Source organism: Vipera ursinii (genome assembly GCF_947247035.1).
Source record: "Vipera ursinii genome assembly, chromosome: 2".
Classification (NCBI taxonomy): Eukaryota; Metazoa; Chordata; class Lepidosauria; order Squamata; family Viperidae; genus Vipera; species Vipera ursinii.
Genome location: NC_139513.1, coordinates 237,783,077 through 237,806,996, shown reverse-complemented (window position 1 = coordinate 237,806,996; position 23,920 = coordinate 237,783,077). Strand labels below are relative to the sequence as shown.

The window sequence follows — 23,920 nt, the reverse complement described above, 5'->3', positions numbered from 1 at the left end:
CTTTCTATGCATAATTTTTATGGAAACAGTTCCTTTATGAAGCATACATGTACAGATAGTGTCAGATGCAGGTAGTCCAGTATTGATGGTACTTGGATCTGGGAACTCCAGCGCTAAGGAAAAAGCATCTTTTATTTTATTTATTTTTTATTTTAATTCCATTTATATCCCGCCCTTCTCCGAAGACTCAGGGCGGCTTACAAGCTTAGCAGTAGCCTTCATTCTATGTATATGCCTGCTTATTAGGGCTTTCAGGGGGGGCCCAAGCGGCATTATTACAAAGTCAGCTTAATTGCCCCCAACAATCTGGGTCCTCATTTTACCTACCTCGGAAGGATGGAAGGCTGAGTCAACCTTGAGCCTGGTGGGATGCGAACCTGCAATAATTGCAGGCAGCTGGTGTTACTTAAGGAGGCATTAGCCCACTACTCCACCAAGGCTCATAGTTATCTTTGGGATAACTATGACCTGGATGACTGAGAATCTCCATAGACATTTGAGTTTCATAGGTATTATCTGAGACCATTAGGCATCTACACTATGTGTATTCGCTAATAAATATTACTTGGTATTTTACCTGTTAAATGTGACTACTGTGCAATGCTACTATTATGTTATCAAATGAGAAGATTAAATGATCAGTTATTTAAAGAGGTTCAAAGCGAAGGGCTTTAAGTGAGGCTTTCTGAATCTGATACTCAATGCATCTCTAAACATTTGAAGACAAACTGGTCAAATATTGAGTAATGCTATCCCAGATACCTTGGGATATCCATTATAGTATCCATTTTGTGAACATAGCCACATTATGCTTTCAAATCCTAAATGTGAACACTGATCGAAGGAGTTGAGGAATCCCTGATATGGTATATCTGCTTGAATTGTGTTGTTGTTGTTGTTGTTAGTTGCAAAGTCGTGTCCGACCCCTCACAACCCTATGGACAACGTTCCTCCAGGCCTTCCTGTCCTCTACCATCTTCTGGAGTCCATTTAGGCTCACGCCTACTGCTTCAGTGACTCCATCCAGCCACCTCATTCTCTGTCGTCCCCTTCTTCTCTTGCCCTCAATTTTCCCCAGCATTAGGCTCTTCTCCAGTGGGTCCTTCCTTCTCATTACATGGCCAAAGTATCAACTTCAGGATCTGGCCTTCTAAAAAGCAGTCAGGGTTGATCTCCTCTAGGACTGACCGGTTTGATCGCCTTGCAGTCCAAGGGACTTGCAGGAGTCTTCTTCAGCACCATAGTTCAAAGGCCTCAATTCTTTGCCGCTGAGCCTTTCTTATGGTCTAGCTTTCGCAGCCATACATTGCAACTGGAAAAACCATGGCCTTGACTATATGCACTTTTGTTGGCAGGGTGACGTCTCTGCTTTTTAGTATGCTGTCTAGATTTGCCATAGCTTTCCTCCCCAGGAATTGTGTAGATCATACATAATGTGCTTCAGCAAGATTATTTCTTTATGGAGGCATTTCAGAAGGTAACCAAGGATGCAAAATGGTCCTTCAAGGATTTGTACACTGTAATTTACCTTCATTTAAATTTGTGGCATATTGTCAACCTAAAATACAAAGTGAGCAAGAAATAACATTCCACAGCTCTCTATTTGTGCATCTAGAAACTACTTTTTTACAATCAGCGAAGGGATTCACTTTATAAGCTTACTGCATACATGGAGAAGAAGCATGGAGATGCAGTTTCTGGGTTAGATTAAATTTTAGCCATAAATTTCCTAAAAGCAAAATCAGCTCTCTGCTTCCTTTTCCCCTTCTCAATTGGAAGTGACATTTATTTAGCTGAATAGGAAGGGCTTCACATTGTAAGTACTGACACATATCCTGTCATGGAGTTATAACATTTCATCATGTTAGTTGACCTCTCTCCAAATATTTCCTGTGTTACTTTCAAGAAGCACAGCAAGAGAAAAACAGGGCGTGCTATCTGTCCTGTACCTATATCATGCTTAGAGACAGCTGCCATTGAACAACAGCCAAATTTTTGTATAAATTACCATATTTTACTTAAAAGCAACATTTCTAATTATTTAGACACTTAAGGCTGTTTTTCTAACTGCAGCAACGTTGGAGCATTTGTCACTTGGTCCCTGAGATTGTTCTCCAATAACTTGAGTTGCAGTCTTTAAAATTCTATCCTTAAACATTGGTTTCCCTCTATTCTATTATTTTTTACATCATTTTGAAGAATCATATCATGCAAGCACTTACGGATTTTGTAACAAGCAGCCTAGATGTGGTGAGACGTGACTATATCTCCATGCTAAGCAGTTCCCAATCTGTATCTTACAACTGAGTTCTCCTACCTTTCTGGCTTTGTGGACCGGCAGGGGGGAAAGGGGATGGTTCCGCCCATGTGCAGCTCCATTTGCGCAAGCAGCGGGCACCCGCGCCAGCTGCTGGCGCAAATGCTGCTCATGCAGGTGTGGTTGCAAGTGCACGCTCACCCACCTCTTCTGCAGCCCGGTTCCAAACAGCTCAAGGCCCAGTAGTGGGCTGCAGCCCAGGAGTTGGGGATCCATTTTACAAACATCAATTTGGATGGGAAGGTTTGCTATAGCATGGGTAATGACTGTGAGATTTAAATTACAATTCCAGGAACACCAACCAACATGGACAGTTGTCACAGTTTACATGAATTATAGTCCAAAATATCTGTAAACCACCAGGTTACCTACTGGTGCCTCATACAGTAGCACAGATTTTACAGTAATCAAAAACTGCAATACTTTGGCTTGAAATTGTTAGCAATATTATGTGATGAGTAAAATATCATACAATGTAATGGCACATTAGGAACATAGTTTACAGACTGCATTGTTTACTTTAAAAGATAACTAAGATGATGGTCTGCTGAGCTAGCAGAAAAGAAAGGAGCTGTGGCTTAAACAATATCCATTTCTGAGGTCTAGTTGTACAGCATCATTTACCAAGGTCAGTGTGATGTAACTCAAAATAGATTTGTAATGAATATTCTTTCTATATTTACCATCACTGAGTGTTTCAGTACAAAAAGGGAAAGTCTCCTTGAGGTACATTTTCTTAAAATTTACAAAAGAAGCCTAACAAGAGATGACCTTCAAAATACATGTCAGTAAGTAGAGAACAATCCATTCAGAAAAATATGACAATTGGGTAAAAAAGAGAAACTGAAAATTAAGCAGCAATGTATAGTTCTACGATAGCTCTACAATTATAGTTCTACAAGATGTTGAGATTCTAAAAAGAGTATAGAGAAGAGCAACAAATATGATTAGGAGTCTGGAGGCTAAAACATAAGGAACGGTTGCTGGAATTGGGTATGTCTAGCTTAATGAAGAGAAGAACTAGGGGTGACATGATAGCAGTCTTCCAATATCTCAGAGGCTGCCACAAAGAAGAGGGAGTCATGCTATTCTCCAAAGCACCCAAAGGCATGACAAGAAGCAACGGATGGAAACTAATCAAGGAGAGAAGCAACCTAGAACTAAGGAGAAACTTCCTGACAGAACAATTAATCAGTGGAACAACCTGTCTCCAGAAGCTGTGAATGCTCCAAAACTGGAAGTTTTTAAGAAGAGACTGGATAGCAGGCTCAAAATTTAAGAGAAAATTTTTATAAAATGTTTTATAGATGGTATTTGGATCCCAAAAAGTTGTCTAATATGTATCCTAACCTACAGTCTAAATGCTGGAGATGTGGTAGTTTAGATGCTACTTATTTTCATATGTGGTGGACTTGCAGAAATATAAAAGCTTTTTGGATTAAAATTTGATGGAACATTCAAAAGATTTTTAAGAGAAAGATAAAGTTTTCTCCACAATTGTTTTTATTGGGTATTGTTGTAGATTGTGATACCAAAGAAATCAATTTGATGTTGAACTTGATAACAGCAGCACGGTTACTGGTGGGACAATATTGGAAGAAGGATAGTTTGCCTACTATAGAAGAATGGGTACTTAAGGTATCGAATCTTGCAGAAATGTCTAAGATTTCTGCTTATTTGAAGGATTATTTGCAAGAAAGATATATTTCAGTTTGGAGGAGATGGATAGATTATATTCAGAATAAATATGGGACTAAAAAGTTCCATTTAGCTTATGAGTAGATTTTAGATTTTTATTAACTTTAGTATTAGTATTGATTATATTTTTGTTTAAGTTATTATTATGTTTTTATGTATCAATGTTAAAGGGGAGTTAAAGCACATTATGAATTTGGTTAATTTTATAATGGATAATTTTAGTTAGAATATGATCATTATATTTATGACCCTGTATTCAGCTCTGGGAAGTGGGGGGGAGGAGGGTGGTTTGGGGCGGGTGGGTTTTGGGGATGCTTTGTAAAAAATTTTTTGTAAAACTCTTTAATTAAAAAAAAGAGACTGGATAGCCATTTGTCTGAAATAGTATAGGGTTTCCTGCCTGAGCAGGGGGTTGGACTAGATGACCTCCAAGGTCCCTTCCAACTTTGTATTTATATTATTATTATTATTATTATTATTATTATTATTATTATTATTATTATTATTATTATTATTATTATTATTATTTAGAAGTGGTTTACCGTTGAGTCCTTCTAAGCTTTTTTTAAAAAAAGAATTCTAGTCTAACCTACATCTTTTGAGATCTCCTAGTGATTTTGATCATACCCAGTTTCTTGAGTTCAATCATTAACTATTATGGCTTCCACCAAAATGTCCTAGAAAGAGTTGTGAGAGGATTTTGTCAGTCCCTAACTCTTCAGTATTACATGCCTAAATAGAAAATTAGAAATCTATAGAGTAAGATCCACTGTAAACCTAGTGCAGAAAAGAGGATTGCTGTGCAACACATTTCCACCAAATTTGTCTCCTACTTGCAATATTCCAGTGGGGGTGTGGCATTGGTAGCAGTTCTTGTGGATGGAGTTAATGCCGTAACATGCTTTTGCACCATATAAGTAATGATAGCGTACTATGAAAGGTCACTGATCTCAGCTGAAGGTTTAACTGAAAAATAGAGAAAGGATTCACAGATCTAAGCAGGGGGAAAATGGTGATAAGATCAGGTAGTCCTTGACTTACGAACACAACTGAATCCAAAATTTCTGTTGTTAAGTGAGGCATTTGTGAAGTGAGTTTTGCTCCATTTTGCAACTTTTCTTGCCACAATTGTTAAGCGAATCACTGCAGTTGATAAATTAGTAACCCTGTTTCTAAGTGAATCTGGCTTCCCCGTTGACTTTACTTGTCAGAAAGGAAGTTGCACACCACATTAGGACACAACAATGGTCATAAGTATGAGTCAGTTGCCAAGCACCTGAATTTTGATCGCATGATCATGGGGCTGCTACAGAGGTCGTAAGTGTGAAAAATGGTCATAAGTCACTTTTTTCAGTTCCGTTGTAACTTTGAACATCACTAAATGAACTGTTGTAAGTTGAGGACTACCTGTGTTGCTAAGGGAAAAAATAGTCTAACCTTGTCTTTTAGGAATATGCACATGGTTTTCATAGAAATGATAAAATAAGAACACAAATAATTTTTTAAGGATTGAAAAAAAAAATCTTTATGTGAAGGCAACCATGGAGAAGAAGGGAAAAATGTGTGGGAGCAGAAGAGGATACAAATACTTACTTGGAAAAGATCAAACCAAATGAGGACCTGTACATATTCTGGCAATGTTCTGTGTGGGTGTAAAGTTTTGTATTTAGCAGTGTTGAAACTTCTGCTATTTTTTCTGTTGTCATAGAAACTAGAGCATCCAGTTTCAAAGGTTCGCTTTATTTTACTGTTTAGGGGAATTGTAAACATGGAGAATTATAAAAAATCACAATGGAAGACTTAGTTATTTTCCATTTTTGTCCCATATAAATTGACTGAATTAATCTTCCAACTGCTCTCAGAGGACAAGAGTTAAAAGGAGACCAAACCTGACTGGTATCTCTCTACAAAATTGCTCCAGGTAGACCAAAGGCAAATTTCCAAAACTGTCACCAGAAGCTTCCTAAATAAGTTTCCAGTTCGTTCACAAAGAATGAAACCAAAATGGTTATTGAACATGGCAGCCTTTCTCAGCTGTTCCCTATCAGATGTGCTGTGACTGAAACTCTGAACCAGCATTGCCAAAGCAAGAATCTGGAAATTTAGCCTAGTTTGTTTGTAGTAAACATGTTCAGGCTATTAATGTTTTAAACACATTAACATTTAACTCCAGAAATACAATAAAAATAGCACATTTTTATTTTTTTACTGGAAGATGATATTAAGTCATAATTGTCAGATCCAACGAAGTACAGTAGATAAGACTGCTGGGAGAGTCTATCTCTCTATTCTTCCGGCCTTCTCCTGTCTTTGTGGATTGGAAGACTGCTGGCATTGGTTGCCACTAGGTAAGCCTGAGGAAGGAAGGAAAAAACCTCAGAATCAACCAAGATGACTTCACACTCGGAAAATAACATTACACCCTCATTGAATAGACATTTCTATTTATTTTTCAAGCAAAGAAAAGTTGAGAACCCTTTCCAATCTTAATATTCAATGCAGAAAGTTGAGTCTGAGTGACAAAGAGCAAGTGCTGTGTACATCTGGCTTCCCCTGATCAGCATTTTATATACCGATGGAAGAGAATATTTATAGCTCGAGGTTGAACTGTGGAGTCCTTGGTGCTTTCTGAGCATAGTGTTTTCTTGCAAATGTTTCACTATCAAACAAGGTAACATCACTAGTACTGGAAGAGTATGGAGTTTGCTCTCATTTTATATACTAATGGGTTGCCCTGTCAGTGTTGATGGGTATGGTCTTGGTAGTTCTTGATCTGGCTGCTGTTTAATTGTTGGGTTGTTTGTCTAGAGTTGGTAGTTCCTTGATTATGGTAATGTTAACTTCTTGATTATTGGTTGTGTTAAGTTACAATGGCACTGAAAAAAATGACTTATGATAATTTTTCACACTTAACAACCATCGCAGCATCTGGGTGGTCATGGGATCGAACTTCAGATGCTTGGCAATTGGCATGTATTTATGACAGTTGCAGTAATGCAATATCTTGTAACCTTCTGACAAGGAAAGTCAATGGGGAAGCTATAGCTGCTTAACAACCATGTTATTAACAATTGCTGTGATTCACTCAACAAATGGCAAGAAAGGTTGTAAAACATGGCAAAACTCACTTATCTTATTTAGCAACAGAAATTTGGGGCTCAGTTGTGGTTGCAGCTGAGTCTGGATCACACGTAGTACTAAGTCATAATCTATCATTTATAAACCCCAGTCAGGTAGTTCATATAAAATACATGATCATTTGGCACAATGTAGCCTTTGTATTTATTTTCAACCATCTTGATATTATGATGTTGATAAACACACATTTGAAGCAAAGAAAGATGTCTGAAAAATCTCACCAGTCAGCTTATTATGTTTGTCTTTGTCAGTTGAACTCAGTACACTGGGTTTAATGGTCTAACACAGGGGTAGGCAACCTTGGCTCTTTTATGACTCGTGGACTTCAATTCCCAGAATTCCTGAGCCAGCATGAATTGAAGTCCATGAGTCATAAAAGAGCCAAGGTTGCCTACCCCTGGTCTAACATATACAGTACACACTTGCTTGGTAGAGACCCATATTTAATCATTCATAGACAACAACAATTTCTTGATAACATTTTATTACAAAGTCCAAAATAGTTAACGGTACCTTTAAGCATGTAAGAATTGCATTCCGTTGGAATCAAAGGAATTCACACTCATTTGTTTAGGATTTTGTGCTAGCACTTTCTTCTGCAGATTTGGCATAATTTTTAAGATGCTTACTATTTGTGAAAAAGGTTCAACTATCCTAGTGTTATTTGTTATTCAGAAAAAGTGGGGAGTCTATAACATGGGCATGTCTGTTGTGGGCTTGAGATCATTCTAAACAGATCTTGCTTTTATGGGCTACAGACCATGGTGTATTCTCAGCTGTGGCTTTGATTTGCAGTGACTCAACTAGGGCAGTGTTTGGACAGCAGAAATCCTGCTGATGAGATGAGTAAACTTCCACTCAAAACTCTAGGTGGTCTTACCATCTCCTTGCATACCATATGTAGGAGGATGCTGATTCCTTAAAATATGTGATGGAGAAAATGCTTATAGGGATAGAGGGTCAAGAAACCTTTTTAGGGTAATGAAATAACATTTAAACTCCTTTTAATAATCACTTTTTTTAAAAAAATCAGTCTTGTTATTTAAGACTGCAATTTCTGCTTCATTCGTAGGTAAGGGAACAATCGTTATTAGATAGTAGGAAGAAATGTTGGGGGACCAATTACTTCTTGGGGGACCAAAACTATGAAGGAGAGAAACTTATTTTTTTTACAAAAAAATCTAGTTCTCTTCTGTCTTTTAAATCAGAAAGCTGCTTTCTGTACAAGGAAGTTGATCTTTAGGGTTGGTATTAGCTTTATCTTAGAAAAATGAAATAGCACATCCTTTTGAAATCTTCCTATTGAATCCCCTTCCTAAATGTAAGAACCAAACTAGGGAAAAAATAGCTTGGCTGCTTAAGAATTACATCAGTATGGTAACAAAGAACATAGTGGTGCTGCAGACAAACCCAAAGCCTTGAAACCTGATTCTTTTTTTTTTTACTAGAACTTATGGATAGTCAATTAGAAAAGACTCATGGATGATTGATTTTATATATGGCAACTGCAGTAAAGCTATGATATTCAGAAAGCTAGAAGTACACAGAATACCCATAATGGAAGAATGTATCACAAAAATATTAGAGCTTGCAGAAATGGCACAATGGCGTGTTTGATTAAAGAAGGAACAACAATTAAAATATAAAAGACTGTAAACCATTTGTGGACTTCTTGCTGAAAATGGATTAAAACGAATTTATGCTTTTGAAATTCATTATTTTAAAACCATCTATGGGAGGAAGAGAACCATAATATGTAATTTGGGAGGGTGAAAATGTTTATAACTGCTGCAAAAAAAAAAAAAAGATCAGAGGTTGCTTCTATAGATCTTTTTCCTTTCCTTTTGTTGTCTTTCACTTTTTCTTTTATTTTTGTAATATCTTTTTTTACTTTTTATGTTTCTGTAGTTTTTTCAATCTTATATAAAATATTCTTTTAATAAAAATTACATACAACAAACCCAAGGCCTCTTATGGGAACATCCCATACCCAAGTTTAAATATTGTTTCCTTCTGAGTGGCACCAATGAGTTGTGTTTTCCTCCCTTTTCAGAAAAGGCGGCGGCGGATCGATAGGAGTATGATTGGTGAGCCAACAAACTTCGTTCATACTGCTCATGTTGGTTCAGGAGATCTCTTCAGTGGAATGAATTCGGTAAGTGCATTTGCTAGGAATCCAGCAGGGTTGGAGACCTTATTCTTGAATGTTATATTTTGAAATAATATTTCTGTCCTGCTGCCATGCAGATATGTTAGATTTCAATCTCCATAATTCCCAGATAGCTTTGGTCATACTTTCTGGAAATCATCAGTATTTATTTCCTACATCTAGATGGTTTCATGATGGAAAAGGATGTTTTAGGGTATTATACCTTTTAGATTTATAACTATATCTAAAAGGGGAAAAATGAAATCATTTGCAAATGGGACAGGAATTATTAGTAAGAAAAAGGAGAGAGGAATTTTCAGCACATCATAGGAATCCATTTATTAAGGGATGTTTCTAATCAAGAAATGCTTCTCCAGGGGCAACTAAAAAATAAATCCATGATATAATTGAATTTCAGTTTGTTCCTTTTGTTCCTCTGTAGACATCATTAAGTTCAGTGGAGCTTACCCTAAGGAACTCTGCATCTCTGTGTAGTGTATTAAAATGGTTGTAAAAACATTTGATAATAAATATATATGCCAAAATTAGGGTATGGTACTACATAGGCTAGCCTTAACATACATCAAACTCTTAAAAAAGTAAATTTCAATCATCATTTTTAATGGCATTGTAAGTATGTTGAAAACAAGCCACAGCAAGTGAGTTCTTTTGCTCACCTTCTTTCGTCTAATATTGCCACAAGGAAGAATTTGAAAAGTTATCTGCTTCCTTGCCTAAAAATGTTTAATTTTTTTTATTAGCCATATTTTTAAAAAAGTATGATTAATGTCAATTGGGATTTGTAAAATAAAGTAGAAGGAATGTGGTTGTGAACCTAGCATATTTAAGCAAAATATCATTACATTAATCATACTTTACATTTTGGACAATGCACTAAACATGCTAGGGATTCAAGAAATACTTAAAATCTGTATCATGTTATCTGTCTGATGTAACAGAGAAAGTGTTTTACAGCCCTATAGCTGTTATTTATATAGTCTCAGGTTTCAATATCAGGGAATAGGTTGCTTGTGTTGATGATAGGTCACATCCAAAAAGCATATATAATAAATCATCCCTCCTTGATTACAGTACTTACATACATGAAATTCAAATGTCATGAAAAAGCACATCTAGCCATTCTTCTGGTGTCACCTTCTAAAGATATGCAGCTTCCTGACTTAGAACTCCCTATGTTGCATCTGAGTGAGATTGGTGGCATATAAAAAATTAACAAAATAAAGAAATGAATATGTCAATAGGTTTTGGTGCAGTATCCTAGCCCACAGAAGCTATAAGAAAATTTATGTACAGTAAAGTTGTTTTTTAAGTTCTTGAGCTTTTCCTCGCCATTGCATGTCCCCGACAGATAGACATTTAAGAAAGGAACAAGGAAAACCCACATGATCTTGAATGTTGAGCCACCAACCTGTCCCTTGACCTCTGAACAAAACAATCAAACAAATAGCATGTAGATGAGCTTTAGTCATAAAATAATGTCCATGCATATGTTGAATCAAGTTGTAGAAGAGAAATTTATTTATTTATTATTGGGACTTATATGCCGCCCTATCTCCCGAAGGACTCAGGGCGGCTAACAACAATAACATACAATAATACAGAAGTTAAAATAAAAATTAAATTAATGGTCCCTGTAGAATAAATTAAAATTAAAATAAATTAAAAATTAGAGTTAAAAATTAAAAACATAATTAAAATCCCTGTCAGTCCAGGTCAGCCAGGTGGAAAAGGAGTGTTTTGAGGCCGCGGCAAAAGGACTGGAGATCTTGGGCCATCCGAAGCTCAGGGGGGAGCTGGTTCCACAGGGCTGGTGCTCCCACAGAGAAGGCCCTCCCCCTGGGGGTCGCCAGCCGACATTGTCTAGCCGACGGTACCCTGAGGAGGCCTTCTCTGTGTGAGCGCACTGGGAAGTCGTTCCTGGCAGTAGACGGTCCTGCAAATATCCCGGGCCTAAGCCATGTAGGGCTTTAAAGGTAAGTACCAGCACCTTAAATCTCACTAAATTGCAATAGTAAGAGATTACTTTGGATCTAATTACATTTTAGGGCAGCAAAAATATTAAGAAAATAAGCATAGAATTCTAAAGTATCCTTTTCTTACATGTTTGGCTATATATATTAATGAGTAATATGGTTGACTTTGTACAAATTTTGCATTAATCTAAAGATTCAAGAAGTATCATATTACAGTTGACCATACTTTCTATAACAAAACCATCATGGTTTTGTTTCTTTAGGTGAGTTCAATTCAAAACCAAATGCAATCCAAAGGAGGCTATGGAGGAGGCATGAATGCAAATGTTCAAATGCAGCTTGTAGATACAAAGGCAGGATAACTCGGGCATCTTTCCAGTAAGTATTACAAACTTTCCACATTTTAACATCTGTCTCCTCTGACTTCCAGAGATACAAAATATGGGACATCAAAGTCATGCATAATTCTTATCTCAAAATTATATGTAATATACATTCTGATGTATTTCATACTGATTTCACACATACATTTATCAAAAACTGGCATTAGCTATTTGATCCTTTTATTTCCTCTTCAATATTTCTCTCAGACCAAAATCCCCCGATCAGAATTAACAATGGAGGAGGTTGGAGGAGGCATTGTAGTAAAACAGAATCATGTGCAGACCCCCATCGCTTCTACATCATAGTAGCAAATTTTCACTTACTTGTTTTGATGATGGCTTGCAGGAAGTGCTTAAGACTGTGGGTAGGAATAGTTACTTCCTAGAAGCTTCTTGCTTCTCTTCCCATTCTACCTTATTCCCCCTCCGCCCCAATGCAGCAAAGAAGACTCAAAAATTCACTGCTGCTATTTCCAATAATGACATATTATCACCAGATGAGTTTCTGTAGCCTCTAGCAAGTCAGGAGATGAAGTTGTAGTCCCTAACTACTCAATACTGTCCATTGCTACCTTCCATGGTAGCATAAAGAAAACGCAAGGATATTTATACTTTTAGATAATAGAGTCACATGATACCATGACAATATGCTATACGCTTTCTTTCTCCTTTGTAATTGGGGATGGAAGATGTCTGGCCTATAGATTACTCCTGTCTAGTTCAATTAAGCCAAGATGCAGGTCTCCTTCTCCCCTTCTCAGAGAAATCTGCTGCGTTTCTTCTCTGTATATAGAGAAAAGGACTGTTTCTTCATGGATACAAAGAAAAAGAAGCAGGTCCTCACCTTGTCTTCCTCTCTCTTTAATTTGCTTCTGTACATACATCCCTGTTTGGAGAAAAGGACTACCATGTTATGCACATATATACAATATCCATCAATATTGTATGTGTATCATAGAAAACCAATGCTATTGGACTCTAGCTCCGTCTGCTGCTAGTACTTGGCCACTGATGATCTTTCTGGATGCCATCAAAATCATTTCAGCAAACCGTTTGCCCAACCCATTCTGAACATATTACTGAGTTACCTACTGAGAGCAGAGAAATAGAAATTGTAAAATTATTGCAATGTTGGATAGGTCACAAATGGTACAACGAGGGGAAACTCAAGTTATCCTTGATGAACTTGAGGAGTGTTAGATAGTGTCATTGGTGCAATGAACATGAGTTTGGGCAGACTCCAGGAGACAGTGGAGAACAGGTGGGCCTGGTGAGTTGTGGACCATGGGGTCATGAAGAGTCGGGCATGACTTAGCGACAGAACAACAACTATAGTTCTGCCCTACTTAAAAATGTTTTATTCATTCTTTGTTCTGTTTTTTCACAGGTCCCTGCAAATTTCTATACTTTGTTCCTGTGTCCCTCTACTTTATGCCTTGGTGACTGCTTCCTGTGCTCATGATAAAACAAGTTGATGGCCCATCATCCACCCTTCGTGATTATTATGCCATTCAGACATTCCTGTTCTGCTGTGAGGCTGACATTTATCAGACTGGTTGTGCCTTTAAAGTAGCAAGCTTACATTTCACTACCAAAACATCTGTGGACATTGTACTGGTTAACTTGTTTTTTTGAGCTTCTAAAACTTTTACTCTCAGTATTTTGAAACAATATTTTGAGCAATCTAAATTCTGAACAGACAGGTTTGGTGTTGGGTTGACCCTCGTTTTGTACTCCCTCTGCAAAACCTTGATTATAGCATTCTCATCCTTTCATTGTTGTTATGACTTCTTTCTTTGTAATTAGAAGCAAGCAAGTTTCTGTTAATATCTTGAGTCTGTCATTGTTGATATACATCTATTTTTTTTTAAAGGTCTGGGACCTGAAAGCACAACAAACATTTCACACAGTCAGAAATCAGGAGTATATGAGTGTATGACCGCATGCTATGTGAATTTGCTTGGTATGGTGGCCTGTTGGATGCCAAAAACATTATTTTTATTTTTAATGCTCGTTCTTGGAGATGGATGATGCTAAAGTTGGTGGAAAAAAATGCAGTGGTACCAGAATATGCCAATCTCTCTAGGGAAAAATGGACTTGTAACTTTTAGCTGCTTTGGAAATACATCTTAGATTTTTAATCTATTTCATCTTGAAATAATAAAGAGAGAGTCTGCATTCAGAAGACATTTTGTTGTAAATGTTCAATATATTTATTTTGGAAGAGCTGACCTCAAGATTGTAAACCAGTGTGGTAACGTACAAAGTAAATATTGTGGTGGCGCTTTTGTCTAGTTAAGAGGCATTGTTATGTTGGCTGCTTTTTTTTCTTTCTTCTTTTTCAATGCTTAATTCTAGGCTGTTCCAGTATCACCAGTAGCAGCATGATGAACTGCCTGCAATATTATAGCTGGAATTTAGTTGAACTCTCTAAATAGTTGGCAGTGTCCACATACTAAATATTTAGGGGCCCATGTAAGTTGCTAAGAGCAACATAGTAAGTAACCTAGCAGGAATGGATATCACTGAAAGCAACATACAGGGTGGCTTTTTGCTGTATAGGTGAAGAAGCCTTTTGCTCAGGTTCCAAAGCATGTTTCTTTCACAAAGTGTGAAAACTGTGTTTTAATATTGCACTGTGGCGTTTTTTTTATGTTATTTTATATTTTGTTAAGTGGTCTATTTTTTGTCTTCCCCATACTCATGCCTCCTTTGTCATATTAAATTAAAATGGTTGATTGAATATTAACAACATAATTTTAAGACACGTTTAGAATCTTCCTCATGCATCATTTTTTAATATCTTAACTGGCAAATAAGAATAACTGAGCCTCACTGGAGAAATTCTTAATGTTACAAGTATTTGCTGCATATTTGGGGAAACAAGACCATGCAAGAACTTCCTCCAGGTGTCACTGAAATGAAAGATTATATAGTAGCATTGCTTTGTAATTAACGCTTATTGCTACTTTCTCCACTGCCATTTATAATTTGTAAGGGGAGAGTAGAGAATGAGGGAATACCATACTTACAGCTTTTATTTTTATTTTTTTTAAAAAAAAATTCCCTAACAGTTGTGAAATCATTAATGATTGTTCAGTGAAAATGGAAGAATATCCTTATCTACAACCACTTTTGGGCCCAAACCCACTGAGGAAGTAAACTATGTAAATATCTCTGAGTCAAAGTAGTAGCTGAACAAATATGTGAAGACTGCTGCTGCTGCACAAAAATCCATATTTATGGGCTGAGTCCAGAAGACATTCCTGGTACAGGCAGCCAAATAATACAGGTGAAAATATAATTTTGTTGGGGAAAGTTTCATTTCAGGGAGTCCAGGGAGATGCCTTTTACTGTTGGGGCCAAATACAAAGGCAGCTTAGTAGTTGCCAAGATCAGGATGTCAAATGCATACATTTTCAAAAGTGCTCTTCAAAGTACTCTATGATATCTTTCCATATAATAGCTGTCTAAATATATTGGACTGCACATTATCCCTGAAATCATGAACATTACCTACAAGTCAAGGGAACTGTAGTTCAAAAGAGAGCATCAGGTTGGGGAAGACTGTCCTGGGGTTTCAGATTAAATTTCACTTTATTTTGAACTGATAGAAAAGAATTCTGGGAAGAGTTTTTGATCCAAAAAAAAAAGTCGTCATCTTCAGCTCAGCCGCCAGAAAAGAGAGACATATTTTTATAACAAACATACATTTTTGTACATTATGTTCATTCTTAAATAATGTAAGTTCAATGTTGTCTTGTAGATATTAAAAGGAAAATATTGACCTTTGATTCAATAAATGTTTTCTTTCAGTTACTGGTTTTCCTATTTCTTTACCATAATCAGTATCTATTTGCTTGGACAAAGAGATCTGAAAAACAATGTCATTGTTGCAGATTTTTCTCAGCTGATGGTATGGTAAAGGTGAGAGAACTATATTGGGAGCTATATATGCACATGGCACACATTTTTTAAAGGATCCTGGTTAGGAAGTTCAATAAACAGCAGTCAGTTTCTTGAACATAAATTCTCAACCTGCCTTTTCTATATCAAATCCAGTAAATGTTTATATGCTACTTCTTGCTATAAAAATGTCAAAGACTTTGGCAGAAATGCAAACAGAAAATTAACATATGTTAAAATTAGCTCATTAAATAAGAGACGTTTGAAGAGTAGGCCTCCTTGAAAGCCCCAAGCCTTTTTCAGACTATACAGGAAATATTAGAATTTGCCTATCACTGGAAGTGATCTTACAGTTAATATCTGTACGCTTTTTGTTTCCAAATAAAATCAAGTTGAAGATCTGTTATAAATATGATAAAGCACCATACATTTCAAAGTCACAATCTTTTAATTACTTGAAAATGACTCCCATGGATTTCCAGAAATTTATTTGTGAAAAAGTAATAAACACACTGTGCAAAGTTCTACATTATGTTCAGCTTCTTCTGCCTTCTCCAATGTGCAAAAGCTTGCTTTAAAATGAAATGTAGACTTGTTGCATAGCTGCGATACAAATGAACTGTATTCAATATATTAAATACATTAAATTATTTGAATAGTTGTCTTCACAAAATTCATAAATATTATTACTGTTGTGTATTATTTAGAAAAATTTCAATTCCTGAAATCTCATGATAGTTTCTAACAAAATCTATAACATATTTTAATATAGCAAATGTTGGTTTTTAATTACAGTTCACTAAAGCAAATGATAAATTCCCTTTGGTGCAAATGATTAATAATAAATATGCTGTTGGTTTGATTAACCTTACATACAGTATATTATCTGTCCCCAGTTATCAAAGCTGTTCAAGAAGTATTTTGTTGCTAATGTGGCCAACAAGTATATGTATTGATAACAAGTCTAGGTAATAATTACTGTATTCTTAACTAAAAAATATAAATTACAAGTGGGAGCAGAGCTCTTATTGCAGAACAGGTATCTCTAAAAATAGATAAATCTGTTGTTTCAATCATTTCACTTATTGCTTTATAGTATTTTTATATCACTTTCCATTTTTTTAAAAATGAAGCACATTATAGTTCAAAAGTCATTGTAATAATTGAAATAAAAGTTTAAAATGATCAAAACAAAACAGTGAAATAATAAAACCAGTAACTATACCAATAAAAATAGAGAAGTTTATTTTTTAAAAATAGGGAGATAAACAATTTAGGCAAGCAATAAGGAGGTAGAGAGATAACATCCTCCTGCTTTCAGCAAAATCCTTCCGTTTAAGGGGTTTGCTTTTTTGAAAATGTTGGTAATTCACAAAGAGTTGATAATGCTGCTTTACTAGCATTAAAACAACTGACAGCTGTCAATGTCAGCACAGGAAGATTTCAGTTCAATAGAATATCTTGTTTTCAAGATATCTATAAACTGACTAGGGTGATGTTTGTTAGAATCATGTACACATCTTGAGATAAACATCTTAAGATGTAAAATAAAAAACAGACCTTTGGGAATGTTTGCATTAATGCCAATTTGCAGAGGCCTATTGTCTTATTTCAGCAGTCTCACAGGCTATAATCTGGCATCCTTTTGTTTTGGGGAATTATCCAGCAAAGAGAGCAACTTTCATTTTTCTGTTGCTAGTCAAGAGCAGGGTTGTCAAACTGCTGGCCTGTGGGCCGGATGCATCACATGGAAGCTGCGGCTACCCCAGCTCCAGCAAGGGGAAAATAGTCATGATACATTGTGACACATCATGTGACATGGTGAGTTTGACACCCCTGGTCAGGAGTGTTCTTTAGCTAGCTCAACTTTATACAGTATATTTTCAAAGAAAACTGATTCTTACCCTGACTGTATCTTGGTGAAATCTTTTCCTCCAGTTGTTAGGGTGGTTTTTTTTCCAGAAGCAGTGATTAATTTTTTGGAAAATCTTCACAATTTGTGATTCTCCATTATCACCAATCCTGGGAATAAACTATTGCTTCCAAAGATTAATGGAACAATGAAAGCCTCTAAAATCTGCTATTTTTACTCACCAATCTTCCACATGCTATTAAGTCACAAACTGGATGCTCAAAAAATAACTATATTTAGATCTCACTAAGCTCAGCAATGAGATGCACAACTCTCTATAAATCACAATGTACTTATTAGTTTGGATTAGGTTGCATGTGAATCCAGATATGATGGCTTATAAACTATTGTTTATGGTTTAGCATCTATGGCTTATTCATCAATCATGCTTAAAACATGACTTTATGCTGTGTGTGTGTGAGAGAGAGAGAGAGAGAAAGTCATAAGGTGAAAATAGAAGTTTCAGCCAAAAATCCAGCCCCTAGATGTGATGCTTGTGATTTACTTCACAAAAGGTAACATGTTCAGAAAAACAGTTGTAATAAGGAAGCCTCTCTATACATTTGGTCTAGAGTCTAGACATACAAAAGTTTCCCCAAAATTGGGGCCTTAGAAGCAAAAGCCAGCCTGCTAGCATGGGACTTCTCACTGTGTTGGTATCTTGAAGTGGCTGAGTTTAAGTATGCCTCAAAAGAGCTAATAAAGCTTGAACAGTGTACTAACATTAGACCAGAGAGTAATTGATTAAGTTTAGTTTTACCATCTGTTTTGTACAGTATACATATTATATAACTGTACTCAGAATTTAAAACACTCTACTATATTTAATAGGAAGTACTCAAGATCAGTGAATAAAAGGTCCAACCTTAGAATGGGGGAAAGATATTATACAAACTAAGATACATGCATAATATCACAGTGGCTTCTATGATATATAAATGAAAAATACGCTGCAAGGTAAAAACATGTTGATTAGAAATAACATATATTAATCAGTACTTAATAGAGCAGATGTTCCAAAGGATACATTATCACAAAACATAACACAGAAATGTTAGCACCAAATATCTGGCAGTCTCTTTTTAAGATGTGCTGATAAGGAGCATTTATATGTGCTGATAACAGCTGTTTAGTGCAAAACAAAATTGTGCTGTTTCATTCCAGTGTAACAGTGGGAGCTCCTCTGCTTGAGCTCACAGCAAACATGCATATTTCTGGCCTACTTTTCATGAATTTTGACCTACTTGTGACATCTCCTATAAAGTACCACCAGACAAATAACTTTACTTCTGTAGCCCAGAGATGCCTTGCGGGCGGTTCTTTTGGAACTTATTTACAACCTCTTAGAAATTGAGGACATGCTTTGGTCCTGGAGGATCTAAGCCAGCGTTCTCCATCTTCCTATATAAGCTGTATAAGTGGGGGGCAATAATTATTTACTGTTGTTGTATTTACATCCCACCTTTTCTATGAGAGCCACTATTGACCCCCCCCCCCACCCGCATCATTTATTCTCTCTCCTTCCATCCACCCCAGGGAGAATTGTACAGTAGAATAAGTTTAGGGTGTGCGGTCTATCCCGTGCCGAGGGACCGGCGGGGAACAAAGGCTGGCATTGAGGGCAGCAGCAAAGAACCGAGCTGCGGAGGAAGGGAATCGCCAGCAGAGGAGAAGCCAGGAATGCAGGGCCAGGAGAAAAGCAAGGAAAAAGCAAGGGATAGGGAAAAGGAAACGGTTAGCGACAGAAAGGAGCCGGGAGGGGGAGGGGGAGAGCCAAAGAATGGCGGGAAGGCGCGCAGACAAAAAAAAAGAGGAAAGGCGGCGGGGGAAGGGCGGAATTGTTGAAGAGTGCAAGGCTGCTCTGGCCTCTTTGGAAATGAATGAATGAGCAATCCCAGCCAGATCACTTTTTTTTTTAAATTCCCAGACGAGGCTTTCAGAAGCTACAATCAGGTGTCTCTGGGAAATAACCAAGCTTTAAGTCTTTTGAATATGCAGTGATAATTAAAGAATCAATCAGCCAATTCATTAAGAGGAATATGCACGTGTTCAGTAAGCCTTGCCTAAGGATAGGTGTGTCCTTCCATACCTGGCTCGGGGCAAGAATACCCCATATAGGGCACTTAAGGAACTGAATTGAATTGAGATGCTCTCGAGTTTAAAAAAAATCACAACTATCTAAGTTTGTCGTTGAAATTATTAAGTAGGGAGTCCTTTTAAAAAAAAAACACATTACTATGCTGATTTTTTTTTCCATACACCACTCAAGGCAGCAAATATACCAATAAGCCTTCCTCCTAATTTCTCCATCACAATTCTGTGAGGTGAGTTGGGTTGACAGAGACTGGCCCAAAGTCCCATCAGCTAGATTTTCATGCAGAGATGATAAATATCAGCAGGAGAATTAGCAATGACATGAGTTAGAAATTAGCATTCCAACATGAGTTACTCATCAATATTCTTAATAAAAGTGTATATAACTGAACTTGTTTATAAAGACTGACAGGTTTCAAATACTGAGGGAGCAATCTGCAATTAGGCTGTGAGGAGTTCTTAAAATTTTGAATTCTGAGCTAATAATAGTACTGAAGTCTTGGGAGAGGCAGTGTTCCCAGTAGAACCATAAATGTTATAGACTGGTGCAATCAGGAAGAAAATATAGGAAACCTGTATTTTTTTAACTAGGATTGACAGGAGCCACATTAATTTAAAAAGCAGAGGCTTTATGAAAGCTTTTATCCTTTAATGTTAATCTGAATTTCATAGCTGTCTTTTTCTTGTTTTAATGAGAAAATTTCTTTTTTAGGAAAAAAAAACCACACTAATTTCTGCTGAGATACTGTACTGTGTTATCTGTTTCTAAACCCTCCCCCCCCCTTTTTTTTTAATCCCTTGTGAAGGCTTTGAGTTTGAAAAGCAAAAGGGAGATTTTTCTCAAAAGTTCAATGCCAATGTATTTTCCACCTGAGGTTACTCTAATCCTTTCAAGTTGAATCGCATCAGCATACTATCCGCAAGGGATTATACAGAATAAGTAGTGGGAACTAATGAACTTAAAATACCAGGATCCCTTGTAATGCAAATGAGCTTAGCCTTAAAGAATGTGGGAGAAGTAAAACCTAACAGTAAAAAATATACTTTCTTCCCCCCCCCCCAATTAGGACTCAACTGTTTTTCATTATTTCATTCAAGCTTGTTAAGCAATTTCTTTTAAGCAGTTATGGTAAAACAGTCCTTCACTCTACTACTGTTTTGCTAAATTCAATGTACTGAATCTACTGAATTTGTGCCTGAACAAGCGCATTTCAGAATTCAGCCCTTTAATAAAATACATTATAACTTAATATAGTTGGTTCTGATTTGGAAACCGTAGTTCTCAATAAAAGGTCAAGAAATGTTAGATGAGACAACTATCTTTTAATTCCTATTTTCTCACCACATCTCATTTCTTTTATTAAGACAGTGGGATTACAATGTAACTATGAATTCATATGCTTAGTCTTACAGAAGCCTACTTGTCTAGGCATAGTGAGTGATTTCCACTCTTCTTTTGCATGCTAAAACTATTTGACAAATTATTCATTTTCACATTACAAATAGTAGAGCCAACTTCAACTTGATCTATAGTAGCTTTTTCCAATCCGTACTCAAGTTGACCTAACCTTGAAAAATTCCTGATGGCAGTTAGTGTTGGTAAATCTCTACACCACACAAAGAAGACATCCAGTGAACACAATACATGTTGCAGCCCATATCTCAGGAAGCTCTCTCACAAAAGCTGTTACTGAATAATATGATCATTATATTGCACTAGGTATGTTCTGTGATACGGTGATTTGTCTCCCAGGCTGAATAATATAAGAATACTATTTGTAAGTATTTTCTGCACATCCAAGGGTCTTCACTGGTAGTCCTCAACTTAAAACCATTTGTTTAGTGACTGAAATTACAATAGCACTGAAACAAGTGACCATTTTTCACACTTAATGACTAATGCAGCATCCCTGTGGCCAGGTGACCTCCTCATGGAAAAAAGTACAAAAAAATTCAGTCCTATTCCTGTAGTGATAACACAGCATCACTAATCAGACTCCCGTAACTCTCCAGAAAGGCAGCAGCCTATGACATCATCCATCAGTACAATCAAGGCTGAATCAGCTCCAAACTCATGTTTATTCTAAAATAGACTTAATTAATAAATAAATACCCTTTCTCCAAGAGTTTCTGCTGTGATCCTTCTGATATCTTCCCCAAATGTTACTTCCAGATAATTTGCCTGGTTTCCCTTTAAGATGCTAAGATACTGCCACTTCACACACTGATATATCCACACAATACAGTCAGCCCTTTGGGCTATTTCTAACTGGAGAGAGGTTCAAAAGAACACCTAGTTAGCCTTACCTCTTCATGCTTCAGATATTACCTGTATTCAGATCCTATTTAAAAGGCTAGATGGTGTATTGAACTCTATCTTTATCTGTATTATAATAGCCTACTTATTATTGAACTGGTCAACACACATCCACAGTGGATTATTGAGGATTCTGGACCTCAATTATCCAGTCAGATGTCAGTAAACCCAAATCACAGGAAATGTTTCATTAGATATCCACTTTGCACTACCATAAAGTTCACTGCTAAGCGTAGCCATTATTTCCAGCAGCCATTTGGTTATTTTTGTAGCAAGATTTTATCAGTTATGCCTTTGCCATTGTTCAGCCTGTTCCATTGTGCACAATTAATTGCCTATTAAACAAAAGTCACATAAGGCAATCCTAGTAGCATCTGCAGCGGGGGCAGGGGTGGTAGTGGAAAGGGACAGAATTACAAAAGCAGTATTGCAATACAAGCATCAATTTTTATATGTGTGTTGTGACATCGCATACAATAAAGAAGCAGAGCTTGCAGTTGATACTGCTTTGGGCATTTGGCAAAAGCAACAAGATCCTGTGGATGCTCATGTTCCTGAGGGATGAACTGAACAGATAAATTTTGCTAGTAAAGTATTTTATTTTTCACTTTTAGGAGGATCAGAGAGAGCAAGCCATTTCACCTTATATTCAACCAGAGGAAGATTTTCATTCATTCAATCTACCTTTTTATTTCACTTTTTACCATGCTTCCTACAATTACAGCATTCGAAAGAATGCTAATTATATAGTCTTTGCCCTAATTGCTATTTAGTTTCTTGCTTTGTTTGTCTCAAGCGTATAGATTGATGAACTTATACAAAGGTTGCTTTTTGCTAAATTCTCCCTAGATTGTTTGCCAGGGTTTTCTGGAACTATTCCACAGCTTGGGGGGGGGGGGTATTCCTTTTATAAGAAATGTGGTAAGAAATTCAAAATGTATCAGGCACTCATCCCATTCCTTGATCCACAAAAAGGTTAACACCATTTAAATTGGTTTGGGTGTTTTGAAAGTATTTAAACTTCTAAATGGCCTGTTCTAAGAGCTCCAGCACAGCTAGTAGTCTATAAGTTACAGAACAGTCTGTTCCAATACTGAAATGTTCCATCACAGAATATTTTGCATATTCTACACTGGAGTATTGGTAGAAGAAATGAAAGTAAAATTAACCAGGAATTGGCTGAATAAGCTAAGATCATTCTTTTTTTTGCAAGACTGGCATTGTTTTGTCATCAAACCATGATTAAAATAAATCCTGTCTTATTACATGCAAATACAATGACATATTACCTTGACTTTTGAATGCATATGATTTTTATTAATTATTTCTTCCCATACATCTCTTTGGAAGATTAAACAAGAAGCTGAGTAATTTCCAACAAATTTAGAATAAATTCTACTACTATTTATTTATTTATTTATTTATTTATTTATTTATTTATTTATTTATTTTATTTGTATACCGCCCTTCTCCCGAAGGACTCAGCGCGGTGAACAGGGCAGTACATGTTAAAAGACAAAATACAAAAATTAAAAAAGATTAAACAAAATGCCCACAACTCTTACAATAAGTTAAAACACATTTTAAAAAGTAGGTTAAAACACATTAATAAAACCCAACCCCATCCCATCAGGCCAGGCCAGCTTGTTCGAAGAGGTAAGTTTTTAGATCGCGCAGGAAGGAGCGGAGGTCAGGCGCCATACGGAGCTCAACTGGAAGATGGTTCCATAAATCCGGCGCGCCCACAGAGAACGCCCTCCCCCTGGGGGCCACCAGTCAGCATTCTTTGACCGGTGGCACCCTGAGGAGGCCCTCTCTGTGGGAGCGTACTGGGCGGAGGGAAGTTGACGCCGGCCGCAGGTGCTCCCCAAGGTATTCCGGACCCATGCCATGTAGGGCTTTGTAGGTCATTACCAACACCTTGAATCTCACCCGGAAGACAACTGGAAGCCAATGCAGCTCGCAGAGCAGAGGTGTAACATGGGAGTGTCGGGAAACTCCCAACACAACTC

At 36.8% G+C, this 23,920-nt stretch overlaps 1 protein-coding gene across 3 annotated transcripts in view; it reads left to right on the top strand.

Moving 5' to 3' along the window:
• CDC42SE2 (CDC42 small effector 2) overlaps positions 1 to 15,498 on the top strand; it is a 60,561-nt gene extending 45,063 nt beyond the window's left edge. For all 3 annotated transcript variants that reach the window (XM_083354663.1, XM_083354665.1, XM_083354664.1), the window contains 3 exons: positions 9,207 to 9,308; positions 11,560 to 11,674; positions 13,067 to 15,498. In XM_083354663.1, the coding sequence (XP_083210789.1) occupies positions 9,207 to 9,308; positions 11,560 to 11,658 (201 nt within the window). In that variant the 3' untranslated portion in view covers positions 11,659 to 11,674; positions 13,067 to 15,498. The remainder of the gene's footprint in view (positions 1 to 9,206; positions 9,309 to 11,559; positions 11,675 to 13,066) is intronic.
• Positions 15,499 to 23,920: the final 8,422 nt, after the last annotated feature.